General features: G+C 32.9%; 1 protein-coding gene across 1 annotated transcript; it reads left to right on the top strand.

The window, feature by feature from the left end:
• The first annotated feature begins 3454 nt into the window (after positions 1 to 3454).
• Positions 3455 to 7894, top strand: LOC145602446 (F-box/kelch-repeat protein At1g57790-like). Its single transcript, XM_081658635.1, has 4 exons — positions 3455 to 3663; positions 5171 to 5391; positions 5771 to 6337; positions 6558 to 7894. Exons 3-4 carry the CDS (start codon positions 6012 to 6014, stop codon positions 7708 to 7710), a joined length of 1479 nt encoding a protein of 492 aa, XP_081514761.1. The 5' UTR covers positions 3455 to 3663; positions 5171 to 5391; positions 5771 to 6011; the 3' UTR covers positions 7711 to 7894.
• The last annotated feature ends 3067 nt before the right edge of the window (positions 7895 to 10961 follow it).

The following is a 10961-nucleotide window of genomic DNA, read 5'->3' as shown; positions in this document are numbered from 1 at the left end:
ATCTAAAGAACATCCGTAATATTATTAAAGAACATGATAATATTATGTAATGAACATAACTTATACGAGTATATATATTTACCACGATCCAAAGACAAAATTCAAAGAACATTTCGCAATAAGCAATGAACATTATGTGACGATAAAAGTACATTGCAATTACAATCAAAGAACATGAACATTTAAAATAAACTACCAAAAAATCTAATAAAATAATTATATTATATAATTATGGACTTAAGGAAAAAGATATAGTTTAAAAAAATAAGTGTACATTACAAACAACTATAAAGTATATCATGTTTTCTAATAGAGAACATTATTAAATCACATATAAAACATCACATGAAATTTATACCAACCCTAAAATGAATATTGTAACTATATTAATGGTGAAAAATATGAACCAAAAAAAAAATTGACATCTTAAATTTTGAAAATGAAATTTATAAATGTAAATTTTGAAATTTAAAAAAAATCTAAATTTTAGAGAAAAAAATTAATTTTTTTATAAAGAACATTATATAGTCATATAAAGATTCTCATAAAAAGTACATAGAACAATTATTAAAATAAATATTATAATCAAATATTTTTTAAAATTGGTGTAAAAATATGAAAGAAATTTTTTTTAAAGAATGGGATAATTGATAACATTTTGGATAATTGATAATAAGAATGAAAAAGAAATTAAAATTTTTAAATTTGAAAAATTGAAATTCAAAACAACCGTTTTAATTCAGGTGTATGGCTGTAGGAAGTAGGAACCACACATATAATCAGGAAACAATTCATTCTCACTCTCACCAACGTTCGGTTCAATTCTCTGATTCTCTCACCTAAAAAACCCTAACTTCGATTCTCTCTCTCACCGGAATCAGTTCTCTCTCACCGGCGACTCCTCATTCATGGTTAGTGTATTTTTTCTCAATTATTGATGATTATTTACTTGGTTGATGTTTGCATGTTGATTTTTGAATTATTGATGATTATTTACATGTTTTGAGTGCATTTGTATGGATTTTAGGGTTTCTTTGAATATATGGGTTTATGATTTTCCAATTACTTTGATTATGGGTTTTGTTTTTTCAATGCCCACCACCTGTTCGACGAAATTATCACACTTTCTACTAAGCTCTGAAATAATTTGCTAGTTAGTAATTGTGAAGTTATTTGTTGATTTGACTCTGATTTCAATCTGGGATTGGGTTATTCTGCTGTTTTTAGCACAAAGTTGGGATTTTTTTTTTTTGTAAGTATTGGTAATAAATTATCAGGAAGTTATGGTAGTTTGAACATAGTAGCAAAAGATTTGATGCTACTGTTGGGATGCCGCACCATATGATCAATATTTAGGCCTATTTTTTAATACAAGAATGGCTAATGTATGATAATATTTCAATTTTTGAATAAGGTGTAATTTGTCAATGGCATTACAGTGCTATACTCCGCACTTACCAAGTTACCAGTTACTATGTGTCTATGTTTAAATAATTAATTGGGTTATTTTTGGGTGGATTTTTGTGAAAAGGGTTTGTAGATTGGCGTTCTCTGCTACGAATCGTTCACAACGAGTACCATTTGTCCCTAGAATTCTTCATCATCAAGGTCTGATAGCTGTTGCTGAAAGTATGGTGATGACCAGATCCAGATCCAAGGCTTCAATGCCTGTTGCTGAAAGTGCGGTGACGACCAAACCCAAACAAGCTTTGAATTGGAAGATTGCTGAAACACACAAGATAATCTGGGGGGAAGAAGAAGCCGCCAACGGCGTACTATAGAAGCGAGATTTTCATTCATCTAGTGCATAAGGATGCTGCTGATATTTTCGTGGAAGAAGATGAAGCTGTGAGAGAGTTTAAGGAGAAACAAATTCACAGGGAAGAAGATGAAGCTGGGAAAGAGTTTAAGGAGATGAAGCCTACACTGGTATCAGAAGATATCTGGGATGAAAATTGGCGTGCTGCATTTAAGAAATGGTGTTTCATGACTGTTATTGAACAAGCTCCTTACCTTATAAAGGCTGCGAGAAAGTATCAGGAAGCGGATGAGGCTAGGGAAAAGGAGTGTAGAAAATTGAACGCCCATTACCGACGATGGAAAAATCGTCAAGACATGAGGAAGATGAAAGGAAATTGAAAGAGTGATGGCAGAGAGTAGAGCTTAGAATGCCAGATAGACTTTTAATGTTTGTGCTTGAATAGAACTTTAGAGATTATTGTGCTTGTTAATGCTACTGTTAATAAAAAAAAAAACATTGATAATAATTTGCTCAGTAGGTTACTGTCTGTTGGACCTATAGGGCTCTTGCACTTGATCTTTTTCATCCTGGTATATTGTATAATCAGGATGCCAAAATAGCTATGCTAAGCTAGCATGTATCCCCGTTGCAACCAATCACACTATAATTATTTACTCTTTGGCATAATGCACTGAGGCTGGTTCGTTCGTTCTACGGTAAGAGGTTTTGTTTTGCATATGCATAATTGAAAGCGTTTGGGATTTGGGATTCTAGTTACATTCACCGTTAAGTTGACTGTGAGAGTTGTCAATATTCATACTCCATTTCCTTGAAATTGCATTCACTTTCCATGCTACTTTGACTCTCTGTCCTCCCCTCAATAGATATTCCCTATATTTGAATCAAGTTACCAAATACTCTTATGTTTAGGGAAATCCCCAGAGCGTTTCTCATGAAGGTGAAGAAAAACAAAATAGGGAAAAGCAGACGTTTCTTGAAAATTTTGTTTCTAAAGAATGACAACCGTTTAGGGATAATTGGGCTATGGCTTGTTGATAGATTTCTTTTCAATTCTTGCTTTTATGAGATATGTAGACATGTAGTGTATCAAGGAAGGGGAGTTATTTTAGACAATTGCATTTCTATGTAGTAACATGAGATTGGCAGTGATAGAAAGGAGTGTGAGAGCTTAAGCTAATGACATGAGTATCTGAGCTTAATCGGTTAAATCAGGTCTGATCTCCGGTCCTCAAAATTCCCTGATTTAGGTCCAGTCCCAACAGGTTCGGTTCGATTTTGGAGCGGTGTACAACCCTACATATAGCTACAACAAATTGTTAGACCGTCTCTCCGAAAAGGTTGTATATTTGTTAATTTAGATTTCATTTGTAAATGACGTATGACTTTTTACTAATGACTTGATTTGTAATTTTTTTTATTTTTTTTATTTTATACTCTATCACATTCCACTTTTAAGTTTTTTAATCGGAAAGTTACTATAATTCATATTTAACGGAATGGGGTCCACTTTTTTTTTAAAAAAAATATGAATTTATTTAGTAGTATTTATTTATTTTTGAGTAAGGGTGTGAACTGTGAACATTTTTTTAGTAAAGCTCATATGAGTTTTTGCCCAAAATATTTCTTCACATTCCTCAAAAAAAAAAAAAAAAAAAAAAAAAAAAAATCTTCACATGGAGAATAAATAAACCATTGGGAATTTGGGACAACTCTCCGAGGTAGTGCTATCGGAAAATCTGAAAAATGTCCACCTCTTTGGGATTTTAGTTTGTTTACAAAATTATAAAATTTGAAAAATGTCCTAAACCAAACTAGTAAGTCCACATTTCCAAATTTTAACACCGAGCTAGCACCCTCTTGTTCCGCCGGAAAAAGACTTTTCCGACACTATTTGCAAACTAGTAAGTCCCTCTTTTTACAATTGTTACTTTATTTTTCATTTCCATGCTAATTTCTGAATTTTTGAATTATCAATCATATTGATTCTCTCTACTTCTTATTTTATAATTAAATGATGAAACCTTGATTCTGTTCTTGTTGTTGCCGGCACCTATAACTCTTACAATTTGAAATTGCTCCTGTTGTATTAATGGAAATACCAAATCTTGATGATAGTTATACTGTACTTCGAGCCATTTTAATTGTTACTCCTCTGTGTTTTTTGAAGTACCCCAATTTGTATATACCATTTTGACTAGTGTTTATTAACCTTTTTTAATTATATTTATTAGAGCGTATCCGTGCTAAACTGCTAATACTGCTAATCCATGTATGTCTATTAAAAGAAATAGAGAAGTAGACTAAGGGCTTGTTTAGTTCACCTTATTTTTACTTATTTTAGAAAAAATAAGTTCAGATCGGATCAGATGAGAAAAAATAAGTTCAGATCAGAAAAATAAGTTCAGATCAGATCATCGTTTTATGTGCAGTTTTTGATCGCTAAATATCTCTAATTTTGTAATGAAAAAAATTCTGAAAATCACATATTAATAAAGTACTCATTATTACAAATCTAACAAGACCCCACTTGATATATTTTCAGTATAGATTATCGTATATTTAAGGTCAAAGTTTGGTCAGATTTGACACTCAGATTAGATCAGACCAAATCAGATCAGACTAGACTAGATCAAATAAGTTTAGATAAGCAAATATAAGGCGAACCAAACAGGGCCTAAATCATAAGATTTTAGAATTGGGTTTTGTGAGGGGTCCGTGTGGTTAAGTGTTAAAAATGACTGCGGGCCTGAGCTGAACAGAACTGAACTGAACCGATTGAAGCTGAACTGAACTGAACTGAATTGAGCTGAAATGAATATTTTATGTGAGAGGGAAATTAAGAGCTGAACTGAACTGATTGGAACTGAACTGATTGGAGCTTAACTGAACTGAACTGAAATTAAGTAAATGTGAACAGGCCCTGCAATCTTGTACTCCGTACAAGATTGCTATGTAAAGATAGTATTGATCTCCATGGTGGCAAATGTGTCGGTCAAATTAGGACATTTAAAAAAAACAAGGTGGGAATGGGAGTATCTTTAGCATTTGTATAATAATTTTATTTTAATGAAACAAACTCAAATTATAAAGACAAACTATGTTACTCGAACTCGGATAGAACTATAGAAGTGTTGTGTCAAGGGTCTGTTTTCAAGTGTCACACATAGCTAAACAGCCATTCTATAATTTCTTGCATGATTTTGGTTCAAGGTGGTACTTGAAGATAATGAAGAGTCTGAGTAACATAGATTAAAATTCATAATTACTTTGTTGATTATTATTATAAGTTGGGAAGAGTTGATTTTGGCTGTGCTAATTTGTACAATTATATATTGTGCAAGTTTTTTTTTTCTTTTTTTGCAAGGACCAACATTTTAGTGAATTATTTTTGTATGGTAATTTGAGCAGCTTTGATTGCATGTTATCTTGATCAATGGAAAAGACGAAGATGGAGGATAATTTGTGCCTTCCACCTGCAGAGAGATCACCCTATCTTGTGTATACGCTCCGGAATGTATGTGGGGATGATGATGATGATGAGTCTAAACCAACTCAAACATTCTGCACTATTGATGAGGGTAATGATGTCAGCGATTACTCGTATATCAAGAGTATCCCTCAACTGCGCGGTAAATTTATTTGTGCTTCTTGTCATGGCTGGTTAATCTTAAGCGATTTTGTAGACATTCTTATATTATTTATGGAATCCGCTCAAATTGGAACTTTTAGCACTCCCTCCGTTGCCAAGATATTACACAGATGATGAGGATCTTGAAATTGATGACCATCCTGAAAAATATAGAGCTTACACATTGATTACATTAGGTGATGAGGATCTTGAAAAAAATAGTGTTGGTAATAATGTGTCTGTAGTTTTATTGTTTTTTGGTGACCAAGTCTTTTCTTATCGACTTAGCTCAAAAAGTAGTAGTGATATAAGTTCTAGTTGGATCATTCATGGACTCGAACTTTTTGACAAGAAATTAACAATACACAATGTTATTACAGTGAACAAGTCGTATATGCATGGGCTCATAATTTTAATGGAGAGGATACTGATGGACCTGATCGTCCATCCATTTTGTTAAGTATTGAGGTTGCCAATGACGCTACTGACTCATTCACTATAAAGTCCTTGCAAATTGATCCGCTGCCACAAAATGGCTTAGTTAATTTTGATAAACTTGTGGACTATTGGGTTGAATCTTGTGGTCATGTATACTATATCTGGTATCTTGTCCGCCGGTGTATGGATTGTCGTATCAGGATGGTGAAGATTTACGAGTTGGATTTGGTGGGAAGTAAATGGGTGGAGGTGAAGTCTTTGGATGGCCGCGCCTTTTTCTTAGGCCAAGATTGTAGCACCTGGTGCTGGGGAAGTAACTCAGGTGATGGCAGTAAATGTGTCCGAGGGGATTGCATTTACTTCACTGTTCCAAAAAGAGATTATTTTGATAATACTATATATTATTGTTACAGCCTGAATGAGGGTGCTTTGAGTATGAAATTGTTCCGCTCAGAGCTACCAAGACATTATGCTCCTATTTGGCTGAATTTGATGCCGCAACATCACAGGTTAGTATTTTAATTGCATTGTTACTTCTACGACATTATCTCTTCACCTGACTTTATTAAGCTGTATGTTTATACACATTATAAGTAACTGATTTTATAAGGTCTTAATTTTTCTAATTGTGGAGCATGCATACTTTGGAATACTGTATGATTTTGAGCATATGATATGGTAAACTAAATTTATGTTTGTTGTATCTTTCTCTGTTTTGGGCTTTCATAGTTTATTCGGCGTTCAGGATACGAAAGGCAAAGAATTGACTCAGATTAAGGAAAATGTAGATGGTCTTGACTGTGAGATGATTAGTTGTAGTGCAAGCTACGATGAGTGCCACAGAGAAGAGAACAAAAGACGAGGAAAAAGACTGCAACTCTGTGAGCTTCCACTCCATCTTATATATCCGATTTCAAAGTATATGCATTTGTTCGATCTCTGGAATTTTCGAGTATGCTGTAAAACCTTTCATGATGCAGTACCTCAACCCCAACACAGAACCAATAACATGCTTCCGTTGTTTGTCGTCTTGAAGAATGATGGCAGATCTTGTGAAATAATAGACCCATCACTTAATTATTCATGTTCCAGCATTTTGCAACTTTCTTCTGACCCTTTTGCTATTGAATTTTTCAAGGATGGGTGGTTACTTACATCTGTTGATTCTAAAACACAATTGAAGTACTTTAATCCCTTCTCAAGAGTTACTGGGGATTTTCCTTCTGATGTTGATATACATCGCTTTACACGCATCGGATTCTCTACATACCCTACTTCTCCTGATTGTGTCACGGTTGCAATTGATGATAGCATACCTTGTGCAGTCAAAATCTACTGCATTAAATATGGGGATGAACTATGGGATAGTTTTATGTTTCGCCGCCTTAACTTTTACTTTGGATCAAGCAGCCCAATTTATATAGCAGGAACATTATACATTCTCGACTCATATGGAAATCTTGGAGCATTTACATTGATAGATGGTAAAGGAAGTTGGAGGGTTTACAATAGGCCGTACATTATTCGGAATTGTAAACGTACGAGGGCCTATTTGGTTGAGAGTGATGGAGAACTACACTTTGTGTGTATTCATGATGATTGGGGACCTTGGATTAAAGTGTTCAAGTTCAATCTTCTCGAGGTTAAATGGCTTGAAGTTAAAAGCCTGGGAAACCATAGCTTTTTCTTGAGTCATACATATTCGTTTTCAGTAGAAATTACAAAGGCTGGGATGCAAAATAGGATCTATCTTTCAAGGCTCAAAGGGAATGGTATACTTTTCTATTCGCTTGAGACACATAAGTATCATGTTTTGGGGACTGAAGATTCCATGGAGCACTTCTCCGGTACCCGGGAGCCAATGCACTGCTGTTGGCTTTAACTTATATACATTGTGCCGTTTTGTGAAATCTTCTTCCACATAATGTAAATCTAAGGATCAGTTTTCCAAAGCAATCTTTCTTCTGTATGCCTGCTTTTGTATTTGAAGCTGGTATTATGATTCCTTCACATTAGCTACTTTGACAAGAACTGAACATCTGCTGGTTTCTGCTGCGGCTATAATACTCGAGTCTTGACAGTTGACATTCCTTGCTTACTGGATTTATCTCTCTAGTTGCTGTCTTTTATAACTTGTTCAATGAAGTTCTTGATCATTTTCTAGTAAAGTAACCATTGAAGCGCCCTGTGTTATTTAGTTTAACAAAGCTCCTTGACAAAGCAAACGAGGTCCTCCCTTAAAATTCTGTTTCTTGCCTTCACTGTCAAATTCTCATGTCTTGTAATAAACTAATAAATGCGTCTTTGTGTCCAAACTCCAAACATTTACCTCGGATGAGGTTCACTTGTGTTTAGCGGGCTGAACACATACACAAATAAGCACGTAAGCTGGCCTAGAGCCTAGGGGGTGCGTCTGAGAAAACCCCTCCGATGTCTATATTAGCTTGGGTATACTACGATTGAAAGAGTATTATTGGCTTAAGAGAGCAAGTGCAATAAACGCTAATAGGAGAATAGGATATACAATTGAAATGCTACTTGGAGGCGTAATTAACTAATTATAGGAAGATGGACCTAGTAGAGTAGTAGTCTAGTACAGTGTTAGTTGGACCTATTAGTGACCTCTGGGTCTAATTATTGGATGATATTAATATTGACTTGTCCAAGCTACCTCAATTGGACCATGGGAGGCCCAAAAGTTGTTATTATGTTTGGGAGATATATATACTGTACACAGAGCAATATTTAAATTTATACTTGTAATTAAAATGAAGCGGAATATATATATATATATATATATATATATATATATATATATATATATATATATATATATATATATATATATATATATATATATATAGATATATTGTCTTTGTTTTTTTTTTGGGGGAAATGCTTCTCACGTTATGTGTGTCAATGAAAAACTTCAATCATTATATGTTTAATTATCAATAAATAAAAATCGTGATAATTGAATGTTATATAAATAAACTATCGATTGAAACAATTCCAACAAACACACAAAAAATTATAATTAATTTCAAATATTACTCAAAGCAAAATAGGTCAATAATGCAAAAAAGTCAAAATATTTCACTTAAATAATACTAAGAGGGTATATACAAAGTACATTACAGTGATTACACTTGTTAATTTTATCACCGTTTTTTTAATTAACCTCAAAATAAATAAAAATTATCAGTACAAGATCCAAAATTTAGCTTGGTGGATGCATATCTATTTTAATCTTTAAAGTTACACATTTCCAACGGATACGTAAAGCAACAAAACAAAGTCTAAAAATGGTATAAATGCCGAAAATTTTCCAATCTCTTTTCGATGTTACGCCAAATTGAATTGATTGAATTAACTGCAAAAAATGCATTTGTATTCTAGTTGATTTTAAGTGCAATGTATTTTGATTGATCACATTGTGTGGAGATTATTGTTTATATAATCATAGGTTAAATTGACTAGTGCCAATTATGAAGATGAGTGCATTTTCTTTTTTTTTGTGCATTGACAAGTTAATTAGGCTATACCTCTAATTCTTAGCCAAATCTTTATGAAAGCTTACACAACTTTTAATATATGCTCCAAATAATTAATTATCTTTTTCGGGGATTAGATGTTATTGCAGCAAAATTGCAAAAGTTGCATAAAACATCGTAGTCTATAGTTGAGTGGCAAAAGAACTAGTTTTATGCAAAAATGACTAGCACTTCCTTATTTTTAGAAAGGGAGAATAATGTGCCGGTGCTAATGAACGAAATATATTACATCCTTGTAAAAGTTTTGTGTAGAACGGACTCACGTGAGTCCGGTCATACAAACAAGGAAAAAAAAATTAAGGAAAAAATAATCTTGATGGTCAGAAATTAGATAATAATAGTCAGATAATAGATTATAATAGTCAGAAATTAGATTATAATGGTCAGAATTTAAATAATAATAGTCAGACATTAGATTATAATGGTCAGAAATTAGATTATAATGGTCAGAAATTAAATTATAAATATAAGATTTTAGATAATATTGGTAAGATATTAAAGTATATTGGTCAGGTAAAAAAAAACCAAGCACCCATCCTATCAACTCCTCACCTGAAGTACCGTCCACCACTCGCTGAAGAAATCTAAGAAGAAGGAGCTGACACTATTATATAAGGTACTGAAATTGCTTGGAGTAAGATAAAAGTATTACCAGGAAAGAGTCTTGGAAAATCTTGAGGAATTATGTGTAGAAGCTAGACTACTGATCTGAAGTCGTCAGATCATGAAAACATTATGAAATACTTCCGTTATTGGATTGATGATGACCAGAAAGTCTTCAACATGATTACTGAATATTTTTTTTCCGGAAATCTGACAGACTACAACAGAGATAATCTTGTAGAAAATACGGCGATCAAGAATTGATATAGACAGATTTTAAGCGAGTTACATAATCTTCATACTCATAAACCGGACTCACGTGAGTCCGTTCTACACAAAACCTTCTCTATATCCTTTGCGATGATAGCCAATGTTAGATACTTAGATAGTTAAAACTTGATAGAGAAATTAATTAGTAATTTACTCTCCATTTTTTTTCAACACACTTTTTTTACGTCGTTTTTTTTTTTTTAAAAAAAAATGTTTTTCTCACTTTGTTTCACTCTATTTATGTTATACTGTACCCCTTTACTATTTTAAAGTCACAATAATTACACCTTTTCATACTCTCTCTTACTTTAATCACCTTTTTCTTACATCCACCATTATACATTTTCGCTCTTGATCTTACACTCACATTCTTCAACAATTCCTTAAAGCGAGTAAAACATAAAAGAACAAGGTAGTAACTTGTTACTACATTTTTTTGAAACAATTGTTACTAATTAAAATTTTCTTTATAAAATGGATTGTGTAGAATCTAGAATATAAGTAGTGAAGCTTTAGAGAGTTGTGGTTACATGTTATAAAATTAATCGAAATCTCTATCTATAAAATTAAATAAAAACTCCGCACTAGGTAATTAAATCAATAGAACTATATAAAATCTTGCATAAATTACTAGTTTTAAATATTCTTTTGTGTCCTTAAGCAAGCCGTTTAAAAATTTCTCTATCCACAACCATTGTATATTTGT

This window comes from Chenopodium album, chromosome 21 (assembly GCF_948465745.1).
Source record: "Chenopodium album chromosome 21, dcCheAlbu1.1, whole genome shotgun sequence".
In the NCBI taxonomy this organism is placed as follows: Eukaryota; Viridiplantae; Streptophyta; class Magnoliopsida; order Caryophyllales; family Amaranthaceae; genus Chenopodium; species Chenopodium album.
Note: the sequence above shows the minus strand (reverse complement) of the source record. Positions and strands in the feature narration are given on the sequence as shown.